The 23,893-nt window shown below is 39.1% G+C and overlaps 3 protein-coding genes across 6 annotated transcripts in view; 1 reads left to right on the forward strand and 2 right to left on the reverse strand.

Moving 5' to 3' along the window:
• The window catches only part of mob2a (MOB kinase activator 2a), a 49,681-nt gene extending 36,921 nt beyond the window's left edge, over positions 1-12,760 (forward strand). For 3 of the 4 annotated variants that reach the window (XM_053642284.1, XM_053642285.1, XM_053642283.1), the window contains exons 2-5: positions 6,243-6,403; positions 7,912-8,005; positions 9,323-9,447; positions 11,349-12,760. In XM_053642284.1, the coding sequence (XP_053498259.1) occupies positions 6,243-6,403; positions 7,912-8,005; positions 9,323-9,447; positions 11,349-11,623 (655 nt within the window). In that variant the 3' untranslated portion in view covers positions 11,624-12,760. Of the gene's footprint in view, positions 1-2,552; positions 2,845-6,242; positions 6,404-7,911; positions 8,006-9,322; positions 9,448-11,348 lie in introns of those variants that run through there. The other variant, XM_053642281.1, reaches the window with a different exon arrangement.
• A 2,416-nt stretch (positions 12,761-15,176) lies between these two features.
• Positions 15,177-16,733, reverse strand: kcnj11 (potassium inwardly rectifying channel subfamily J member 11). The gene has a single exon (XM_053642280.1). It carries the CDS (start codon positions 16,710-16,712, stop codon positions 15,564-15,566), a length of 1,149 nt encoding a protein of 382 aa, XP_053498255.1. The 5' UTR covers positions 16,713-16,733; the 3' UTR covers positions 15,177-15,563.
• A 1,622-nt stretch (positions 16,734-18,355) lies between these two features.
• abcc8 (ATP-binding cassette, sub-family C (CFTR/MRP), member 8) overlaps positions 18,356-23,893 on the reverse strand; it is a 58,851-nt gene continuing 53,313 nt past the window's right edge. Inside the window, exons 33-40 of the mRNA XM_053642286.1 lie at positions 22,595-22,715; positions 22,205-22,335; positions 21,931-22,009; positions 21,718-21,826; positions 21,040-21,143; positions 20,338-20,471; positions 19,218-19,280; positions 18,356-18,595 (exon numbers count right to left, since the gene is read on the reverse strand). Coding sequence (XP_053498261.1) covers positions 18,458-18,595; positions 19,218-19,280; positions 20,338-20,471; positions 21,040-21,143; positions 21,718-21,826; positions 21,931-22,009; positions 22,205-22,335; positions 22,595-22,715 — 879 coding nt within the window. The 3' untranslated portion in view covers positions 18,356-18,457. The remainder of the gene's footprint in view (positions 18,596-19,217; positions 19,281-20,337; positions 20,472-21,039; positions 21,144-21,717; positions 21,827-21,930; positions 22,010-22,204; positions 22,336-22,594; positions 22,716-23,893) is intronic.

A 23,893-nucleotide genomic window follows, 5' to 3' on the forward strand; every position in this document is an offset into this window, starting at 1 on the left:
GTTTATGGAATGACCTTCATCGCTGCATCATTTATTACGTCACTCACCGCAGTTCCGCATTTCAAAATGAAAACCTTTAAAACTTCCAGGAAACTGTTATGACATGAGAAGTGCAGCTTAGTTTGTTGTCAGTTTGTTCACATAGTAAATCACTTGGTGAATAAATGGTGAGTGAGTAAGTAAATGTAAATGCTCGTGTGTTTTCAGCTGTAATTTCATTAGATTCCATTGATGTCAAAAATTCACACACTCTGTTGAAACTGCCTGGAGGGATTTTCTATTCTTAGCCTAAAGTGACGTTACTTTCCAAATCTTGTCCCATTTTTCACGCGACACTTTTGTGCGTTAGAGAATAACAAGATTTTGTGTATTGATAAAGCATCAGAATTCGGCTCTGCCCAAAGGACATGGAGATGTATGGTATTTTAGTTTTAAAATGAATTTATAGCTGTGCCATACTGTCAACTGACTTTGAACTAGAACTACTTCAGGCAGTAGCAGGAAAATAATCACAGTATGATAACTGTACAAACAATATCATCATCTGATGGTATAAACGCCCCCTGTCCCACAAAAAAAACCAACCTAATTATATTATTGAATTGTAACCAAGCATGCCAGCAGTGACTAACTATCTTGCTTTGAGGTTTTTATATGTTAGCTTTTATATCTTAGCTTTCATTTGGGGATTTACTGTTAGCTAGCAAGTTTTTCTTGAGAGCAAAAAAATAAATTCATACTTGTTCCAGAGAACAGAAGTGGCACAAGTGTACACTGTCTTGGTTAACAAGCTTTAAAATTCCCAAATACACAACATACTAACAGTTATTCCCAATTAATGTAAGCAGTCACACTTATAATCAATAAAATCCCCAAAAGGTCTATTTGAAATAAGAGAACAGGTTCAGGGAACACTCTTGCCCATCAAATGCCATGAACTTTGGTGTTCGTGTTGAATAACATGACCAAAGATAAAGCCTCAACCTGTGATAACAAGAGGGAATTTTTATATATGGTTTCAAATCATTAATGGGAAGTTCTGAGTTCATCTTTATCTGGAAGAACTAGAGCAAACTGTCTACCTCAGATTGTCATAGCTCTGTGTACTTTCAGCAGAACAAAATTTAACATGCAGCAGTACAATGAATCGATGTTTCAGTTGATTCAGATACTACACTGTACCTATGAAAATCCTCAAGGGTACATCTTGTGTATCTTATACTGTGCATCTTTTAAAGTATCGTGCTTTTTAAAGTATTACTCTGAAAGCTAATTAATGGTACTGAAGTGGTCCTTAAGGGCAAAATTATGTTTCCTGAAGCATTTCCAAAGGTTTGCTATATTCACTTTACCATGAGAAAGACACACACTTGTGGTACAAAAGATGTACCCTTGATGTTCCCATCCCAATAATAAGCAAAGGTACTGTTTAATTCTTTTCCATTCTGCTTGATCACTTAAGTTTAACTAATGTCTTCCTTAAATGTTCCACAATTAGTGTCTAATGTTAAAGCCTCTTTCTTTTTCACTTTAATCTTCCCCATCAGAGTCGAGTAAAGACATGCTTCCTCCTTTGCCTTGGACAGGCATTTGTGGAGTAAGGCTTCAGGCAAGGTTCACTGTCATGATTGTTGTTTCAGTTGTCTGAACATGCTTTTGAGCCATAGTTTTTGAAAATACTTCACTGGGAGACACTGGGTTTGTGAGTGCTGATGCCTGCTATGTTCAAAGCCTTTTCTATCAGCTTGATCCTTGACCACAGCGATCAGATGCCTTTTACAGCAACCCTCTAGCCCTGTGCTTTCCTTAGAGCAATATTTTAATGCTTTTATTACTTTGTTTATTAACAAAGTGAGGATTAAAGGCAGCATGGATAAGCATTTTGTTTGACTAAAATTCTTTTAAATAAAAAGCTGTGTATTGACTGCGTATTGATCTAACTATAAGGAATCTCCATAGGAAGCTTTTTTTTTTTTTTTTAAACTATGAAATGAGGTATGAAGCTTAATCAATGTTAGATGCAAAAATATTTTAGTGAATGATACTCTAATGGGTAGTTTTACCAGATATATACTGTATATAGGCTACAGTTGTACAGTAGGATTTGGTCACATTGTACTGTATGCTACAGTAATGGTATATACTGTAAAATGCTTAGAGCTCTGGTGGTCTGTAAATGAAAAAATAATTAAAAATATATATGTATTTGTGATGTCTACACCACTTTTACCTACTAGGTATATTGTCTTATTTTGTAGTAGTTATTTCTAATTACTCAAATAAATAACCAGTCACAGTGATGTTTCTTTATAGGAAGTTGTTTATTTCCTAATTTAATGCATAAAGAATGCCAAATTGAAAAATGGTTTAAATCATTTAATATAGTATGAATGGTTTTGCTTCTGTGGGTTCCAACGAGTAAATATGATGCATACTTGCCTAATATCACCAATGTTTAAAAAGTGTGTGTGTGTGTGTGTGTGTGTGTGTGTGTGTGTGAGAATGCATTGTGGAGGGATGACTGGATGCGGTTTTTTTTTTTTTTTTTTGAGAATCCTTGAAGTGTACCAAACGGCTTGGTGACTAGACTAAGCCCCGCCCATCTCGTCTCCTCATTGGTCCTTTGACTGGGCGGTGCTTTGACTGACTCCAAACTTTTGTGCTCGCGTGAAAGCGGCGGAGAGAGCAGCACGCGCGAGACTGCGGCGCAGCGGGAACGAGTTTCCGAGTTTTGAGTCCAGGTCTGATCTGTAATCGTGGCATACTGGATATGCACACTCAGAAAACCTCAAAAAGCGGATTAAACTACAAAATGGTCCTTCAAGCCGTAGGCAAGGTCCTAAGGTAGAGTACTTTTCTCTCTATTATAATAATAATAATAATAATAATAATAATGTTGTACTAAAGCATGGCAAAACACTATTGCAACTTAATATTCAATGCAGTAGTGTGTTTGCTGCGTCTGGGATCAGCGTTGGTGGAAAAGGAGATGAACGTTTTCCATTTCTTTTAATATTTTTAATCCTTTTAAAGTAGCTTCTTTTTCCCCTGTATTTTTTTTTTGCGATAGTAAGATCGTTTGCGTGCGCGCGGATTTACATCCGAGTGGCACAGTAAGCGCGCGCGCACACGCACGCACACACTGTTCATCAGGGGTAAAAGCTAGTGTGATCATATCGTGTTGCCTGAAACTTAAAAAAAGATTACTGAAAGGAGAAATAAAACTACTCCAACGGGCATTTAATTCACGATGCTGCTTCTGAAAGTTAACTTGTTTTTATTTGGGTAAACTTGATTTTTATAATAAACTACTCTGCATGGCACCTTCACTCTGGTCATAAATACACAATGCATTATCGCACTTTCACTTTGTCTTGTGTTTATTGTTCACACACAGGTGTGTGTTCCTGAAAGCTGCCAAGTTGGAGGAGCGGTCGTAAAATTCATGGGGTGGGGGTAGATTTGAAACAATGTCTTATTAACATAACTTCCTGGTTTTTATTAAAAATGCAGTTAAAGTTAAGATTGTTTACACTGACAACCATGGTGTCCTGAATGCTTGTCTAAAGTGACAGCAGGCAGAAGTGCAGGTTGTTTGTTAAACTTAAGGATGATTCATTGTGCTTATTTGTTTCCAAGGATTCAGTTCTTAGAAATCCTTTGAACTCCAGGTAAGGTTACGTCTGTATAGCTTGTCTGTATTGATAACCCAGAAACCATTTCTGCAGGGCTGGTAATGTAGTATGGTTTTACTACCTTCTTTTACTGGAGGCAGTTCAACCATAACTTGCATTGACCCCCGACTTCAATACTAAAGAAGAATTTTTTTTTTTTTGGGCCACGCACACTATTGACGTTTTCACTGCTGTTCACACACTTGTAGTGCACTAGACAAAGAAAAGTTTCGTTATTATGTAAATGGAGTAGTGAGGTCTGTGCAAATAGTTTTGAATATAGGTTTGAATGCTCAAGACTTTGCATAACGTGGTTAATTTGATTAATGTAATTTAACCTCTGCGTTAAGAGCCTGCTAGCTTTGTTTTAAAAGAAAAAAAAAACTGTTCATAAGCCATGTTCTTCCTTTGATAGCCATCATATCCTGATAAATGCAGCAGATGTCCCAAATAGATTTAAAGACACCTTGTTTGCTGTTATGATTGGGCGTCTGTGCCTGTTCCGTTGCTTAATTTAATGCCAACCATATGGTGCCAGAGAAGTTGCTGCTCATCTCCTGTCATTTGTCTTTGAGACTGGATAGAGTATTGTTCAGCTTCACTGTCTGTGAAATTTTGCTGTGTGCTGTGAGATTTGGATAGAAGGTTTAAAACTCAATTGTGCTTAATATTCCGATTGTATAAACAAATGACATTCACCCTGGTTTTCTAGTTTCGTTTCTGTAACACTCCTGAACGTTTCCGTATACATTGCATGCGGATCTCTTTTCTAGAAACCTCTTCATAAACGAAACAGTCTCATGCATTCACACACACACGGCACAAGCAAATATGATTGCTGGAAAAATGTGGTTTGTATGCATGACCACTTCATGTTTTCAGTGAGGACTGAACAGTTTGTGCTGCCAACAGGCGCCATTATTGGATTTTGTAACACACACATTGTTTTATTTAACCGTTTCCTTTTTTTTTATTTTTATTTTACATTTCTGGGAAGCAGTTCTGTTTGTCAATTACATGGAGCAAGGCAAATTCTTAAGACATTAGCTAGTTATTTTAGGAGAATGAAAGCATCTAACTGGCAGCTGTTATTGTCCTTGCTTGTTTCTTACTCAAATATGCTCTTAACATTTCTTTGCCATAAATGGTATTGTATTATTGCTCATAGTCCAGACCAGAGGGGTTTGACCAGAGAACCATGTGTAGTCACATAGCCTTGGCTTTTGTCTGTCCAGGGAACATGGTTGCGAGGAGTGTTTTTGTTGCTGGTACAGAGGAATAGTATTTTCATAGGATCACTGTAAGACGCTTTATGGACAGTTTAGTGTTGTTGTTTTTTTTCTTTCCCAGGAGACATTATCATTGCAAAACTGGCTCATTTATCAGAATTCCAGCTGGGGTGGTGATTGCACCATGCATGCTCATTAGCTTTTGTTACAAAATTTGTAATGTCTGCTAGGTTATCTTTACTGTGTCCTCAGCTGTGCTGATCATTTTGAAACTCTGGCTCAGCAAGCCTGGGCACACGACAGTTGTCTTCCTGCCTTTCACTGGACGTTGTCCTGACTGATGTGAGATCAGCCATACTAATGGTCAAGGGTTGGATTTCTGTATACTGAGCTGGTCCAAGGGAGACAGGAAGAGACTTCTTGTGTTTCAGTAGCTATAAGCAGGATGCACCAGTCTATCAGCCTGCCACAGAATGCCTAGTCTGATTCAGCATCATAGCAGGTGATGTCAACTTGTTTTAGGAGTGTTAACAGACTAGAGAGAGTGGATTATCTCAGTCCATCAGAACACACAAGAAACTCCTTCTACACTACTAAAAGCCTGTCCAGTCTACAGTAGAGTCCTAATATAAGTAAAGCTAACTTCTTCAGAGTTCGTTTGTGTTGGCCACCACATCAATACGCCGTTTGTAGACTTTTAATTATAAGTGTTATTTCTGGGGAAGACTGGAAGAGGAGGAAGAGTAGGAGGCAGGACTGGTTTGGCAAATAGGCGTTTACACATTGAAAAGCCAGAAATTGAGGTCAACAAGGGGAGCTGTAGATAATTACAGTGAACACTGAACTTCCTTTTCTGCAACAAATGTTTGACTGTGTTGCCCAAAGAAATGGAAAATGAGGTCAAAGAGAGAAAAGCATTGGGAATGATTAGTACGTTAAAAACAGAAAACTGCTTAAAGATTACTATATGTTGAGACAGATTGTTTAGTGCTCATTTGTTTTCCTGGTTCTTTACATGTTTCTGTATAATGCTATATGTCTGCTTTTGCTTTATTAGCCTGTTAACACCTTTTCATATGACCCTTATTCACAAGCCTCCCCTTGGGTTTATGGCTGGGAACTGTCATGACTGTGTGGTTTTAACATTATGCTTTAAAACTAGCTCTGGAAGCATAAAGCTGTTTTCACACTTGAGCTTCAAATGTTATGGAATGCACTTTCCTCTAATTGTAGATGCCTCTGGAAGCCAAATAAGGTTTGGGGGTGCATTATGTAGTTCCATTATCTTCTATCTATTTGTTAATTTTTTTTTTTTAAATCTCATGTTTGTGTTTTCCAGGAAGTCCAAAACAAAGCCTAATGGAAAGAAGCCTCCTGCTGAGGAGAAGAAGCACTATCTGGAGCCGGAGTACACTAAAGTACGGGTGGTGGACTTTGACCTCAAAGACCTGGTGGTGTTGCCCAGAGAGATAGATCTTAACGAATGGCTGGCAAGCAACAGTGAGTAAACCCCACCTTTCTGATCTACTGTATAAACAGATCCCATTCAGTTTCTCATGTTAAAGTCGTCAGGAATGAATGTTTGTCTTGTTGAGGGTTTATTTGGCTCAGTTAACCAGCAAACAGCTTTCTGGGAAGCAAGATTATTGCCTAATCTAGTTGTTGGGTTTGTTTTCCCTCAGGTAGTGCACTTTGAGCTAAGTTACTTCTCTGAAGTGAAAATATTTCATCAGTAATTGACGCTTCCTTGGTAGCTTTTGATAAGCAGGAAATGAATCATGTAAAATGTTCCTTATGTTCACACCTTTCCGATAAGCTCAGCTTTTTCATGCTTTTATGTGCAAAATTTATTCGGTGCCTCAGGGAATATTACAGCTAAGTAGCTTCAACAACATTGCAAATCATATTTTATGTAATATATTCCATGATGTCCAGACAGATTTTTATGGAGACAGGCCACTGCTTGAAATATGAATTGGGTAGCATGTAATGCTCAGCATGGTGGATGTACTCAATAAAAAATAAGAACCAGTTGCCTTGTTGGGAGACATATAACGAAAAGTGGCAGGTCTGTCAAATTCCCACACTGATGCCTGTTCAGACGTAAGGCATGGCTGTATTTGCGACAGGCCAGACTGGTTTTGGAACAATATTCTGAACCTTTTCATAATTGACACATTATCCTGTCATTTTCTTTCCATGCCCAAAGGAGTAGCCAGTCACCAGAACTAAGCTGTCAGCTTGATATGATGATAATACAGAGGCGTATGGTTTATTGTGAATTAGCTACATGGATATATCTGTAAAAGCAGAGCAAGCACACATGAGCTCCTATCCCATAAAATATAGTCTATGTAATGGCAGCACTTTGGCTATTGCATTTTGGCTTAAATCCTGACCATGACCAATGTTTATGAAGTGTATTAGAAACAAACATTAAAATGAAGGTTAGCTGAACTAACCAAGTCACAAAGTGGCTTCCATTTGGCCATATAGTGCACGTCATAGGGTGTACAAGCCATTTTGTCATGTATATGTAGGGATTTGAGGTTTAACAACTTTCCTGGGCTGATCGTTACAATAGAAACAGTCGTAAATAAAGTTCAAGGAGTCGAGCATCTGCTTGCTGTTTGTTGTGGAGAATTGTGCATGTGCAGTAACTGGAGCAACCTGGAAAAATGTTTTTGCTGTTATTAGAGTCAAACACTACAAATTATTTATATTGTTCTGTCAGATTTCACCAGTGGTTTAAAATCCATGTTTAAAATGTCAACTTGTTGATCTGTTTTGGGTTTTATGGGTCTCTCTGTATTCAATAAGAGAGTAGCCTGGTCTTGTCTGGTATGACTAGAAAAACAACTGCCTGAGTATGATCTCAAGATAGTGGCCAAGTAGAAAGACTTTGCTATACTTTTGGACCAAGTGTAAATTCTAAACAGCATTATGCTATTTGGCAGTTACAAGGTCTTCCTTGTTTTACATACAACTCTCAATTTTGTCTTCCACAGCAACAACATTCTTCAATCTCATCAACCTGCAGTATAGCACAATCTCAGAGTTTTGCACTGGTGACACATGTCAAGCCATGACGGCGTGTAACACGTGAGTACCTGAAACCTTTACTTTGATTAGTAGTGTCGCATGATTCATGACTGACTCCTGTTCTTAGTTATTAAACTTAATGTGTAGGCAGATGAGGATTCTGATTCTGTATATCGAGACATTAGGTTATCAGACCTTCTGGAGGTCATTAGGAGGTCCGGATGTACAGTACGAGTCACCACTTTCAAAATTCTGTGGGGGGGAGGGGGCTATTCTTGTAACAGAACATTTGCTAAAAATACACTTTTGCATATCTCAAGGCAAAACCAGAAATGGCAGGTTTTGTGTGAAGTCACATGTTTTCCTTGATTGTTCAGGTGATGATGGGTGGGGAGCCGGATTCCAATGCGTACTGCCTTCGTCAACATCGTTATGGCTAAGCTGAGATCAAAAACCCAGATAATCATCATCATCGCCTTTGATTCTTTATGTTGGAACATCACTTAAGGAATAATGTTTTTGTGTGTGTGTGTGTGTGTGTGTGTGTGGAGAAAATGTTCTGCACTAAAAATGTCAGTAAATTGCAAAGCTTGACATTTTGCTGGATTTTTCCCCCATTCAAATTCATCACCTAACTTGTCAGCCCTGTCTGGCTGGAACAAGGCTGTTAGGGTTAAAGGCTTTGTGTATTGTGTGGTAGAGTTTAAGGCTTTGTGTATTGAGCCTGTACCTGTATGGCAGGTAAAGATGATTCATCACCACACCTTGACCCTGTAGAACCTGATCTTCCACAGAAATCCCGCTTCACCCTCAGCCCATCAGGAAACTCTTCCGCTGCTAACTAGCAAAGAATTTACTCATCAAAACAAAATCTCAAACACCAGTCATTTACTGTCAGTGGTTTGTAATACAGTGACAGACTTTAACATAATTAGTTAATAACTATAGGGGAATTTTTGGTACATCTTTCCTGGTCAAATGAATGACATTTTCCTGAACGTTCATGAAGGTACTGCTGTGTTTTAACACTTGTTGTGTTTGTTTCTGGCATTAAGCTAGCGGTTCAGCCTGTTCAGCAGGTCTCAGACTGAGGGCAATGTTTATGCATTACCAACTCCCCTTAAGTGCTGATAATTATTTCAGTTGAACTTTCTCTTGCCCTAGCAGACTGCATTTTTAATGCCCAGTCTGTGTAGTGGTCAGTGGTTGCTGTAGCATCATCAGCTACGCATCTGTCTTAGGGATTTGGGGATTTTCAGACCTTAGAGGCTATGTTTATTCCCACTTCATGCCTCCTTACACACATTGATGCAGAGTTATTTTGGGTCCTGTTGCTCTGCTCAAGTAAGTCCCTTGTGTTGCCTCTTTCCCCTACAGGATATACTACTGGTACGATGAGAGAGGGAAGAAGAGCAAGTGTACAGCACCTCAGTATGTCGACTTTGTCATGAGTCTAGTACAGAAACTTGTGACGGATGATGAAATCTTCCCAACAAAATATGGTGAGTGGACATCAGTGCCGTCTTGTGGTCATGACTAGAATCATTTTTTTTTGTTTTTGTTTTCTCCCCTCTCCTGTCTAGTCTTGGAAAAGTAGCACCTCCTAGTGTTTGATGAGAGTAAAAGGCAATATCCTCTAGTTTTAGAGATTCTGCATTGGGACCTTTTATCAGATATGAATACAGTGCCTGTGTTAAATGTATTAATCATAAATCCATAGTTGCGTAGTCAGTTTTGTAAAACGGCAACTCATTTTGGATGACTGCCTCTTTTGATTATTATTATTAATTACTTTATATCCTTGTTGCAAGTTTAAGTTCTTTTTTTTGTTGTTTTTGAGAGCAGCTTTTTATTACTACTATAAGAATACTGGTGCTTCAGTTGTCCAATAAAGAATACATCCAAAGTACTACACTGCCCCACAGCCTTCCTCTTTGGGGAGACCATTGAGACCGTTAGTGTTAAAGGTAGTAAGTAAAGTGGAAGGATACAAATGATACAAATTAATGTGAGAACTAACAATATGAAAACAAATGCTAACTACTGCAGTGGTGTTGCTTTCTTTAACAATATGCAAACAAAAACAGAACTTTATTAACTGAATGTTTTGACTTATTAATGTCTGGGAGCGGGGACAAATGTCAACATAAGACACATTTATAAATAAAGAAGTTTTTTTGTTTTTGTTTTTAAACAGTATATGAAACTTTAGGATCATCTTAATTGATGGAGAATGTTCACTGTGATGCTCACTCTATCAAGCCTAGAAGATTTTTTTTATACTTCCATTTTAATTAGGGAATAAAAATGTTTGATTAGTGGGGCTAGAGCTTCAGTCACTGCTGGAATTGTAGTTTAATCTCAGTCATTTGGACTGACTAAACAGTGCTGTAAGCTTTAGAGGAGTTCACATGTCTGTGTCCTTCACTGGGTTAATGTGTAAGATAGACATGAGAACTATAGGTCATGAAAACACTCCAGTTTATTTGCATGCCAAGGCCAGTGCGGAGGGGCATTTATCTATAGCAAACTACTATGTGAATATTGGATCCCCTGAGAGAAATATCATGCAAACACTATGTACTGCAACAGATGTAGGACAAAACAGGGTTAAAAAAAATTGTTTATAATTTGTAGTCGCAGTTCGAACTTCTTTCTTCAGTCCTGCCCCCTCAACTCACAGAAGCCATCCACCTGGTCCTGCCCCTTAACGTTACACTAGTCAGTCCATGCAGGATTTCGCTTATTTTCCCCCCGATTGTCGTGGGCAGAAATGCAGAAAACCACTTGAATTGATGAAATTGCTAAAATAGTTTTTTTCACAGTAATGTTTTGTTGGAAAATCGGGATCTTTTAGCTGTACTCATGTTCGATGCACATGAATCACAGAGGGCTTTGGCTGAATGTGCGATGATGTCACATGACTCATCTTTTCCCAAATCCGTGGAAATTTAGAAAAATTGATTTTGCATTAATTTTTGTGATCACAAAATCCTGGATGGACTGAATAATGAGATTTCAGTTGAGGCACTAAAGCTTTGGTAGCATTAATTAACAGATGGAAATGTTGAGTATGTAAATGATGATTTGTACATTTGAAAACTTAATATTTGGATTTTTTTGTGATATAATATGAGAATTGCAGTCGGGTTACAATCCACAGTAACAAGTACGGATTTATGATGTATGAAAACTAAAATCTCTTTTTTTTTCATTTTTTTTAAACAAAGGAAATATCTCCATAGTTTGTGGCTATAACTGAATGAGAACACCAGCAGCTTGTAATTACATTCTCACCACCTGTAGTAATTAACACTGTTTGTCTAACGTCTAAATACAATATTAATTCCTCCTATACCTAGACTGAGAGAAATGTGTCCTCTGCAATGTCCCCTTCCTGCAGGTAAAGAGTTCCCCAACTCATTCGAGTCTCTGGTGAAGAAGATCTGCCGGTACCTGTTCCATGTGCTGGCACACATCTACTGGGCGCACTTTAAGGAGACGGTGGCTTTAGATCTACATGGACACTTAAACACGCTGTACGCACATTTCATCGTCTTTGTGAGGGAATTCAATCTGGTCGACACTAAAGAGACGTGCATCATGGACGACCTGTCAGAGGTGCTGTGCACTCCCCTGCCCTTCTCCCCCCAACAGAACCACGTGACTGAGAGATGAGCCACGAGCCCCCAAGTGAGGAAGAGGAGGACGAGTTGAGAGTGAGGGCCCTCAGGAAGGCCGGGACTGTTCGCAGAACTCTCACACCCTTTGACTATTTAACCACCATAAAAACTAGTCAAAGGGGGAAAGAGGGGACGGCAGTGCCTCCCTTCAGCACGCACTAGTGGGGGGAAAATGGCCCCACCTGCCTTCTTTGCAGTCTAAATAAGACCTTTTTTTTTCTTGGTTTTTTTTGTTTTTTTTGTTTGCTTTTATGTTTTGTTTATTTGTATTTATTTTTGCTCACATTCTTGAATGATGTGATGTTCTACAAGGGTTTTGCTTTGGCCCTTAATGTCTGCTACATGAGACTAAAGCATAGTCCCCTGATATTATACTGTTGTAAAGAAATTTCTTGTACCCCAGTGCCCCCATGTGGAGGGACGAATTATAAAATGGTGCCAGCTGTACTGACCTTAATACTTCATGACTGGGACCTGGATCCCATTGTGACCAGTTCTTTGTTCATGTACTTATCCCTGTACCCTCCTTCGCTTTTATTCTCACGTTCTTAGATCAGTTTCCTCCTGGTGTTTTTGTTTGTTTGTTTGTTTGTTTGTTTGTGTTTAAGTTTTGAGAGGTCATGCAATAATTAAACAGCAGAAATGAATGTCCAGCTTGATGCTGTAGAATGTTGCTATCGGTGAGACTGTTGATGTGCATGTAGATGGTACAGTCCATTTCTGGCCTGCACAGAAAACCTCAACACAGAGTTCACCATTATTGTGGCAATCGATATGCTGTATCATACAGAGGATGCATCCTCCAGGGTTTTTATTTTTATCTTATTATCTATTCTATCAGAGGTTATTAAAATTATATCAGCCTACACGTGTGTAGCACATGCACATTCTGCTTGCATTTTTATTAAAACAGATTATAACTATATAACGAAATCGCAGGTGGGTTACGTCAAAATAGCGCCTCCATGGAGGGGAATTTGTTTCCCCTTCATTTTATTTATTTTGACTGTTTATTTGCAGGGTTTTAAGTTCTGGCTTTCATTTGATGTATTTTAATGGTCTAAGTTAAAGCAATTTATTATTTTAAACTCTGCAAATTATAATCTAATAAAACATGAAAATGCCAACCTGATTCAAGTGGGTTTGTCCCATCATTTCTCCGATCAATTCTCTGTAAAAGCAAATGAGGCTCTGCTAGTGTTTTATCATATGGTCATGATCAGCAGCAGACGTATACATTACTGAGAAAAGTCTTAAGTGCATGTAAATAAATACAGTAAGCAAAGACATTTCCAAAAGTAATTAGCTGAAAGATTTTGGAAAATTAAATATGGACAGTAAAGGGCAGTAAACTAGTAATAAATGAAATGTATAATTCATTCTTTAATTCTCAAACAAGTCTGTTACACTTGTGCAATTTTATAAGGAAAATGGCTTGTGGATTTTTCCATTTTTGAGAATTGAAAACTTTTTTTGATGCACACAGATGTCTGTTTCCAGATCCCTCCAACCTGTTGTATATGAATATGGTATGTTTAGTGTTCCTTTCTTTAACAACAAGCAAAAAAAAAAAAAATTGTAAAATGAATGTTTTGGATTTTTTTTTTTGATGCTAATGTAAGAGACGTAAATGTCAACATAAGACAGAATTTTAAAGTATAAAGAATGCCTAAGGTGTTATTAATTTATTAACAGTGTATGAAAATTTAGGATCATTTCAACGTGATGTGTACTCTACCAAGCCTAGATGATTAGAGCGGAGGTGTTTGTGTGTGTTTTTGTTTTTTTGTTTATTTTTTTTTTATACTTCCATTTTAATTAGGGAATAAATGTTTGATTAGTGGGGCTAGAGCTTCAGTCGCTGCTGGAATTGTAGTTTAATCTCAGTCATTTGGACTGACTAAACTGCTGTAGGCTTTACAGGAGTTCACGCGTCTGTTCTTCGCTGTGATGATGTGTATAAATGGACAGGAGCACTATAGGTCATGAAAACAATCCAGTTTATTTGCATGCCAAGGCCAGTGTGGAGGGACATTTATCTATAGCAAAATGTGATCGTTAGATCCCCTGAGAAAAATACCATGCACGTCTGTATTTATTTTATTGACAAATAGGTTATGTTTTGGCACATACAGTGCCCTCCACTAATATTGGCACCCTTGGTAAATATGAGCAAAGAAAACTGAAAATATTTTAAACAAACACAACACAGCTTTATCCAAAAAAAATAAATAAATCTTTGTTAAATATAGCTGTGCAACAATTATTGGCATTCTTTTAGTTAATACTTTGGGCTGCCTCCCTTGGCCAAAATAACAGCTCTGAGTCTTCTCCTATAATGCCTGATGAGGTTGGCAAGGTATCTGAGACCATTCCTCCATACAGAATCTCTCCAGATCCTTCAAATTTTGAGTTCCATGCTAGAGGAACTCCTCTTCAGTTCACCCCACAGGTTTTATATGGGTTCACTTCAGAGGACTGGGATGGCCATGGCAGGACCTTGATTTTGTGGTCAATAAACCATTTTTGTGTTGATTTTGATGTATGTTTTGGATCATTGTCCTGCTGAAGATCCAACCACGGCCCATTTTAAGCTTTCGGGCAGAGGAAGTCAGGTTTTCATTTAATATCTGTTGATATGATATAGTCCATGATGCCATGTATTCAAACAAAATGTCCAGGTCCTCTGGCAGAAAAACAGCCCCAAAACATTAAAGAGCCACCGCCATATTTAACCGTGGGCATGAGGTACTTTTCCATATGGCTACCTCTCTGTGTGCACCAAAACCATCTCTGGTGTTTATTGCCAAAAAGCTCTATTTTGGTTTCATCTGACCATAGAACCCGATTCCATTTGAAGTTCCAGTAGTGTCTGGCAAACTGAAGATGCTTGAGTTTGGTTTTGGATGAGAGTAGAGGCGTTTTTATTGAAACCCTTCCAAACAACTTGTGGTGAGGTAGGTGACTTCAGATTCTAGTTTTGGAGACTTTCTGACCCCAAGACGCAACTAATTTCTGCAATTCTCCAGCTGTGATCCTTGGAGATTTTTTGGCCAATCGAACCATCCTCTTCACAGTGCGTTGAGACAATATAGACACACATCCTCTTCCAGGTTGATTCATAACCTTTCCAGTTGACTGGAACTTCTTAATTATTGCCCTGATGGTGGAAATTGGTATTTTCAATGCTTTTGCTTTCTTATAGCCACTTCCCATTTTGTGAAGCTCAACAACCTTTTGTTGCAGGTCACGGCTATATTCCTTGGTCTTACCCATTGTTATGAATGACTAAGGGAATTTGGCCTTTTTGTGTTACCTCATGTTTATACCCCTGTGAAACAGGAAACCATGGTTGAACAATTTCCTGTTCCTAGTCAGTGAAGTGTACAAAAAAGTTAAATATCTATGGGAATATAAATATAATATTTCTCTCATATGAATTCTTTTTAGTAACACTTACTTTTCCAGCATTTTGTTGCCCTGTCCCAACTTTTTTGAGACGTGTTGTGGCCATTGACACGTGTTGTGGGTGCCACAATAATTGTTACATACCTATATTTAACAAAGTTATATATATATTTTTATAAACCTGTGTTGTATTTGCAATTGTTTGATATCCATGAGAGCAGAGTATTTTTGGATTTTTTTTTAAACAAAATATCAAAAGGTTAAACAATAAAGACAATTTTTCACAGCCTTCCTTGCTCATATTTACAAAGGGTGCTAATATTAGTGGAGAGCATTGTATGTAGTAACACTTCACACGGGCTAATTTATTTATTGCATGCCTACATTTCATCAGCATTTAAAAAAATTCAATTCAAAACTTTAAAGAACATATAGAATCAGTTTCAAGCTGATTTAATCTATAGGTTATAGATGAAGTGCACGCAGTAGCCCTATCTAAAAAGGAATTTTCCCCATGACAGTAAGGTTCACGCATCGTGATGGGTCGCTTGCCGTTTTACTCGCCTTCGCACAGAACCTCTGGCGGATGTGAGGTCTCGCGGTTTAAACCAAACCACGCCGTCTTCCTCGTCCAACTTCCGGGCACTGCAGATCGGCGTGGGAACCTTCACCGTTTTGCCGAATTTGGAGTAATCCACGGCGTACATGCCGTCGTCCTCGGACACAGTGGGCACGAAGCGCTGACCCCACAGGATCTCCTCAGACACGTAGGATGTGCGCGCCTGTGTGGTGATGCCGGTGGTCTCCACCACGCCCTCCAACACCACCACCACCTCGATGTTTTCGCGCTGTAAGTCTTCAGCTGACAGCTCGTACATGGGGCTGCTCTTGTCAATCACGTGGCTGATGACGAGCGGAGACACGAGGAAGATGCTGCTTCCGCCCACCGGGTTGTCCGTCTGGATGTCGGTCTGCTCCAGCGGAATCACTTCGCCCTCGTTCGTGGTGTTGCGGCGCACCAGCTGCATGTGCACTGTGGCGCTGATGATCATGCTCTTGCGCAGGTCTCCGATGCGCACCATGAGGCACAACTTGCCGTTCCTCAGCGAGATCACCGCGTGTTTGCTGAAGATCAGGGTCTCAGCGCGGCGGCGCGCTTGCGCAGTCTTCATAAAGATGCAGCCTAGCATGATCGCGTTAATCAGCAGGCCCACAATGTTCTGTACGATCAACACTATAACTGCGGACACGCACTCCTCCGTAATCATGCGCCCTCCGAATCCTATCGTCACCTGAACTTCGATGGAGAACAAGAACGCCGAGGAGAACGAGTGTATTTGGGTGACGCACGGAACAAATCCGTCCGCGTTCGTGTCCAGGTCGCCGTGTGCGAAAGCAACGAGCCACCAGATCATGCCAAACAGGAACCAAGTGCACAGGAAAGACATGGTGAAGATAATCAGCGTGTAAAGCCATTTTAGATCCACCAGCGTGGTGAACACGTCCTGCAGAAAGCGGCCCTGTTCGCGGATGTTCGTGTGCGCTACGTTGCACGTGCCGTTCTTGTCCACAAAGCGCGACTTCCTCTGTTTAGTCTTGAATTTGGGTTGCAGGACGTCCTCCGCCAACCGGGTCAGGACATAATCGTCAGGAATAACACCTTCCCTGGACAACATTGCTGTCCCATGCTACAGCCTCCACACTTTGCTCGGTGATTGCCAAGCGCACACGGCGCAGCGTTCAATGGGCACGAGGATGTTGGGTTGCCAGATTGAACACGATGTTTACAGTCCAGTCCCACGTCAAAAACGGCATTCTATAAAACATCTCAAAGAAGAACTTTTAGAAACACTCCGTGACGTTTTTGTCCTACCAAATAAGATTAAAATGGATCTAAAAACACTCTCGTCCCATAACATCGTTTCCTCTGCTCAGAGAAAGTATGCGCGCGACACCGGGGCTCGTTAAGCGGCCAGGCGCAGACCTTCAGTGTCTCAGCTGCTGCTGCCCATCACTCCAAACAAGATATTTCTGTCCAGCATCCTTTAGCTTCCATTTGGCGATGTTCTGGGATATGTGTGTGTAAGAGCTCGGGAACTAACCACGAGACCCGTGTGCTCATGTCTCCTTTAACTCCCGGATTAGCGCTAATTTCCAGTGGCCTTCTCAAATTGACCTCACCGAGTGGAGGGTCAAACTCATACACTCCAGTGAATAATTCAACACAGCGCTGAGGAGAAACGAGACGCGTGTACGCACAAGGACATTCTGCAGTGGACCGGACTGTTGTTGAAGACGCAGTTAAGTCCATGTTCTCTCCATGCTGAGACAGCAAAACAGGAACTGGAAAAAAAAAAAAAAAACAAACATCAGGGTGCTCAAATCCAGCTGTCATTTAGCTAGACATCCCGACTATGTAGTAATGTGACATACCAGGGATTCAAGCAAGAATTGTGGGTCTTCTGCCAGGTAATGGACAAGTCCTTCTGTGTCAGATTATTTTCACTTTTTTTTAATAGGTTTCTTTTTTTTTCTCCTTGGATCATGAATTTACTCAGGGCCCTTGGGATCATCCCCCCTTACAGTTTTATGGAACCCTTGTTATCTATTAAACCAATCCCACAAGATTTTAAATGCCAGGCGTGTTAATAGGTCAGCACTGCTTATTGTGTCTGTTTTAAAGCTAGAACACAGATCACATTGTACTAAAAATGTACTTTGCCTTATTCTTAATTTAGTTTGACATAAAAAAAGAATCTTGATGTGTAAATCTGAAATAATGATATACTGATATCACCTAACTTTAATCCAAAGAGGGTGGAAAAGAGGAATTTACAATGATTATTTATTTAATTTGACTAAGGAATGCTATCCCCTCACATCCTCAGTCAAATCTCTCAGAACTCCTCTTTTCTGATTTTCTCCAGATGGAGTGTTCAGTAATGCATATTGCATCAGCTTGCTCTACATTTGGTACATTTTAGTATCTTGATCATTTCTTCACTGTGTCTGTTTCCTTTTATTTGCACATTTTGTTTTATTTGAAGATGACTTACTTTTTAAATCAGTGTCTCATGAAAAAAAATATTTTTAAAATGTTATTTGTAAAAACATTGTGGCTTACAGTACTTCATCTGTGTTTCTGCAATGAACAACTTGTCACATTTGAACTGTTTCCTTTTTAAAATGTCAATGCAATTATAAAGGACACAACAGTTATTAGATAGGTTCCTTTATATGAAGAAATATAACAAATGGAATTCAGAATATGCATGTGTGTATATATATTTGTGTATATATTACACATACAAGTAGTCTTCTTTTATTGTATTATATATCATATTTACAAATATGTTACATGGTAAAAAATAAAACAATAATACATAGAACAATTGTACTTTAAAGAAAAGGTCATCAATAGTCATTTGTCTGCCCGAACAAAAGAGGCGAAAGCGCTTCCCTCTGTACTGAGAAGGACCTTGGGTTTATCAAACTCCAGAATCTCCCCCCTTTTCATCACCATCACCAGATCTGCATTCAGGATGGTGTGCACTCGATGCTGCAGAGATCAAAAGCATGCACAAGTCAGCTAAAACTGATCCATGCAGTACACACACACACACACACACACACACACATATATATACATACATACAAATATAGATAGATAGAGAGAGAGAGGTGCTAGAATTTATGGTTTAGCTGTAGCATATCTGATTTTTGACCCCCTACTATAGTGATAAAGGAGACACTTAAAACTATGCTTTTCTGCTTTCTCAGATAAAGAAGCAGTCATAACAAACATCAGCAAAATTCACCTGGCGGAAGCTAATTTCATACCAACTTTATCTGGGTGAACTCTGACCTGTGAATTCGCATACCTCAGTTTTGTAAGCCAACAGAAACCCAGAAGGTAGGACTGTGGTCTCTGGTTGGTAAAAGTGCAGTGTTGAATGTTGTGCTGTTTATCATTTGTAATGTTAATTTTTAATGTTAGCACAGAGCCAACATGTACACCGACATATTCTTGGGTTTTTGTTGTAAAATTCAGTTTTTTCTCTGCTTGCTAGGATTTTCTTGTTACCCATGTTGGCACATTTGTATACATCATGCAGTCCTTTCATTATAGCTTATCAGAAATGCAGTGTAAGTTGTATAGGGCTTTATTGGCGCTTACTCACCGCTATAATGACCACCGTTCTGTCAGCGAAGGCCGTCATTACAACTTTCTGTAGAATACTCTCCTGAAACAGGTTCAAATGCTCAAAATGAGGGATAGTGCACATGCCCAGTGTTGTGTATACAGACAAATGGAATGTTGAATTGTACTGATCCTAGTTTGACAGCTCAACATGGTTATTTTTTTGATGAAGTGTGGCCACAAATGAATATATTAAGGCCATGATTTAAATTTCTCCAGTTCTATTTGCCATCAGAATACTTAACTCATGACAAATACTGAATTTTAAAATGAGTGACAGAGAAATCAATTGAATTATACCGTTGTAGCCACAGGAACATAACTATAGAGATGATGCATAAATACATAAATACGTAAATAAAAACAGAAAGCAAGGATTTGCAAATCTCATAAACCCATATGTTATTCACAATAGAACATATGAAACATATCAAATGTTTAAACTGAGGAAATGTACCATTTTAAGGAAAAAATGAGGTAATTTTGAATTTGATGGCTGCAACACGTCTCAAAAAAGTTGGGACGAGGCAACAAAAGGCTGGAACAGTAAGTGTTACTAAAAAGAAATAGCTAGAGGTTGGGTTGGAATGGGCAGCTTCCACATCTGGAAAGGCATCAACGCTGAAAGGTATGTACAGGTTTTAGAGCAACATCTGCTTCCATCCAGATTCCAGCCCATATTTATTTCTGAAAGACTCTGTCTCTCTAAGATACTCTTTTTATTCCCAATCATGTCACTGACCTGTTGCCAATTAACCTAATTAGTTGCAAAATGTTCCTCCAGCTGTTTCTTTTTAGTAACACTAACTTTTCCAGCCTATTGTTGCCCCAGTCTCAACTGTTTTGAGAAGTGTTGCGCCATCAAATTTAAAATTACCGTATTTTTTCCTTAAAATGTTACATTTCCTCAGTTTAAACTTGTAATATTTTTTCTATGTTCTACTGTAAATAACATATGGGTTCATGAGATTTGCAAATCATTGCATTCTGTTTTTATTGATATTTTACACAGTGTCATAACGTTTTTGGAATTGGGGTTATAAATATAAATGGACTAAATATGGAAAAGAATGTAATCTCTTCCATTCTCTGTCTCTTACTGTGGCCATGTCTATGGAGGCAGTGGCCTCATCCATAATCAGAATACTGCTTTTGCGCACAAACGCTCGGGCCAGGCAGAACAGCTGACGTTGTCCCTGACTGAAATTCTCCCCACCTTCCGTCACCATGGCATCTAAAATGGAGCGAAAAAGCAAAAGGACAAGTTTAGGATTTATGTCTGCTGTTATCTCTGCTCTCTAAAGAGATTTTGTTGTTCTTTTGTTTTTGTTTTTGTGGGCGAGGCACGTGCCCATTTCAGGAGAGCCCACTTTGTGCTGCCTTAATCAAACACAGATGATTTTGTTCTAAGATATGGGGCAGTATTTATGAGGAACTTTTAAAAAATTTCAGACTTGAAGATAGGATATGATTTTTAATAATCCTGCTGGCTATCCAGATATTTCACAGTAAATGTGGAGGATGATCTCAAATGGATGTTTTGCTCCCTGTGTATAGTATAGAGTGTATAGTCTAATCACCATTAGGGCCACAGACAAAGTTAAAAGAATAGATAATGGCAATAAAAATAAGGAAAATGTTAAACAAGTTTTAAAGGTTAACTGGCTCCCCTTAGATCTTCAGTGGACTTTTTCTCAAAAAGCTTTACCGTTTGTGCATTGGCTAGCCTAAGCTCTCTAGAGTAAAGTTAGAAAAAGTTGTATCTGAGTTTGTCTTTTCAGATTAATTTCGATCTCACTTACCAAGTCCACCATGCAGGGTTTGCACTAGTGGTTTGAGTTGGGCAATTTCCAGAGCTTCCCAAAGCATGCTGTCTGTAGCCTTCATCTCTGGGTCTAAATTAAAACTGAATACAATAATGATGTTTAGAGCATTTTATTAAAAAGTTCAGAGTAATGTTCAAGATAAATTTGCCTGATTTCCTGTTTTCTTTCTAGGTCTTCAGTACTTAATGTTTTAAGAAGGAAAGAGAATCAAAGCCTCTTGTGCGAAGCTCCCTAACAACACTACTGACCAAAAAGCAGCATGATGAAGCAGTCGGAGGATTAAGTACTTGAAGGAGAAGGTGTAATTTTGTAGCAGACTGCCTGGGGTGTGGTTATTGACATATACCTGCTGTCGTTCCTGTTCACTGTTAATGCATCTAAGATCATCACAGAGACTCCAACCTTCGATGGCATATGGCTTAACCGCGGGTTTGGCATTGTTCACAGAAGTAGAGCAGTACTAAATGAAACTGTGTCATTTGAAGGACAAGGACATATGACTAAATACACTAAATGTGTCCATATATGGCTTGAATGAGAATGATTAAAGGATATCAATTTGCATTCACTGTGACCAAAATTAGAAATTCAACTGAATTATACATTCACTAATGTGAATCATTTAGTCTCATTCCATGAAAAATGGGTTCTAACCGTATTGTTCCACTAAAGAGAATGGGATCTTGAAGGATGATAGATAAACGGCTCCGCAGTGTCTGAAGAGGCAGCTTTGCTATGTCAAGATCATCTATGATTATCCGCCCTTTTAAAAGAAAGCATAGAAAGAGTGAAGACTATGGTGATGGTAAAAACAAAACAAAACAACAACAATAACAACAGTGAACAATATTAGTTTTAAAATTGTACCCTCAAAGGCATCCACCATACGGAAGAAAGCTAAGGAGAAAGACGACTTTCCACTTCCTGTCCTGCCACAGATGCCGACCTGCAGTACAGATCCACAGGAAGCTGAATTCTCAATCATGTACACACACGCACACACGCACACTGTGCACAGTTAACAACAACTCTATTTGTGATGAGGCAGAGGCTAGGCTAAATTTGAACAAGGATTAGCTTTGAGTACCGTGCTTGTCCCCGTGTTTGTGCAGGTATTTGATCCAGAGAGGTGTGTTTGTACCTTTTGTCCTGGTCTGATGTTGGCATTGGCATGCTTTAGGACCGGCTTCAGTGTGCTGTCGTACCTTACACTCAGGTTCTGGATGTGAATCTCACCGTGCTGTGGCCAGCCCTCAGGGACCTGAGATGAAGCTGAGAGAGGGGGGAGGAGAAGGAGGAGGCAGAGACAAGATAGCAAGATGAAAAAAAAATGAATAAATAGAGAAAGTAGGTTGGAGACAGACAGTGCATTAAACCTCACAGGAGAGTGAAGCTGTGGTATGCATTAAGGTTAGTAAAAGCATTCCTGCAGAGATGTAGTGAATAACAGCTAATGCTTGTATGCTGTGTGTAAGATGTGGATGTGGGTCAGCATCAGTGGCCCTTCCCCATCTGAAGGCTTTCCACTCACAGAGCAGCCCCTCGTAGTTCTCTGGCTCGGTCTTCAGCAGGTTGTTTATTCTTTTCACTGCTCCTAATTGGACCTCTATATCAGCCAAGTTACGCACCATCCAGTTAAGGTAGTTCGATACCTGACAACACATATAGAGGCAAGCATTGAATGGACTGTTGTCCAAATCCAAGTGTCCAAAAATAATTTCATCACAGTGCTGATGACTGATCATTATAGTTTAAATTTTTTCATAATTGATTTTAATTTTCGTTTTCAGTTTTTATTCAAACGTTTTCGGTTTCATTAGTTGCTACGAGTATTTCTTTTTAAAGACATTTAGTCCTTATGTATTTTAGTAAAGGTTTTCATAGTTTGAGTCATTTTTGTTTACTTCATAAGCCTGTGGGTGTCTGCATTCAACTTGATAGGATTTTTTTCCTATTGATTTTGGCACTGCAACAGTATGCTATTATTAGAACTGCATGGTTTCTAATAAGGCACCTTTATTGGGTAAGGCAGCTGAATTCAAAATATTCCCAGAGTGCACTTACTCTCCTGCTGAGTGTTGCTATTGTACAAAAACAGAATTTTAAATTCTCAGTAGCAGATGGTGGATCCAGCTTCCTCACATTCCTCACTCTCATACAGTGGGGGAAATAAGTATTGAACACATCAACATTTTTTTCAGTAAATATATTTCCAATGAGGCTATTTACATGAAATTTCACTGGACTTTGGTATTAACTCAAGAAATCCACACATATAAAGAAATCCAAACATTAAAGTCCATAAATGAAGTTAAGTGTAATAAAGCGGAATGACACAGGAAAAAAGTATTGAACACGTTAACTAAAATTTATTCAATACTTAGTGGAGAAGCCTTTGTATATAATGACAGCTTCAACACCCTTCCTGTATGAAGAACTTAATTGGCGCAGTATTCAGGTGTGATTTTGGACCATTCTTCTAAACATATTGTCTTTAAATCTTGTTCAATTGGATACAAGTCAGGTGATTGACTGGGCCATTCTAACACCTTGATTTTTTTTCTCTGAAACCAATTGAGAGTTTCCTTTGCTGTATGCTTTGGATCGTTGTCCTGCTGGAAGGTCCACCCACGTCTCATCTTCATCATCCTGGTGGATGGCAGCAGATTCTTCTCAAGAATCTCCAGGTAAACGGCTCCATTCATTGTTCCTGCAATTATATGAAGTCTAGCAGTACCATGTGATGAAAAACAGGGCTACTCTTCTGACTATTCTTTTGACTATTCTTCTGACTCCCTGGTCAGAAATCATGTGAGGAACTCCTGTGCGT

Source organism: Ictalurus furcatus, chromosome 14, assembly GCF_023375685.1.
Source record: "Ictalurus furcatus strain D&B chromosome 14, Billie_1.0, whole genome shotgun sequence".
NCBI classification, from domain to species: Eukaryota; Metazoa; Chordata; class Actinopteri; order Siluriformes; family Ictaluridae; genus Ictalurus; species Ictalurus furcatus.

Excerpts from the sequence above, each read along its gene's own strand:
- kcnj11 (XM_053642280.1), bottom strand. The coding sequence starts at position 16,712 with ATGTTGTCCAGGGAAGGTGTTATTCCTGACGATTATGTCCTGACCCGG.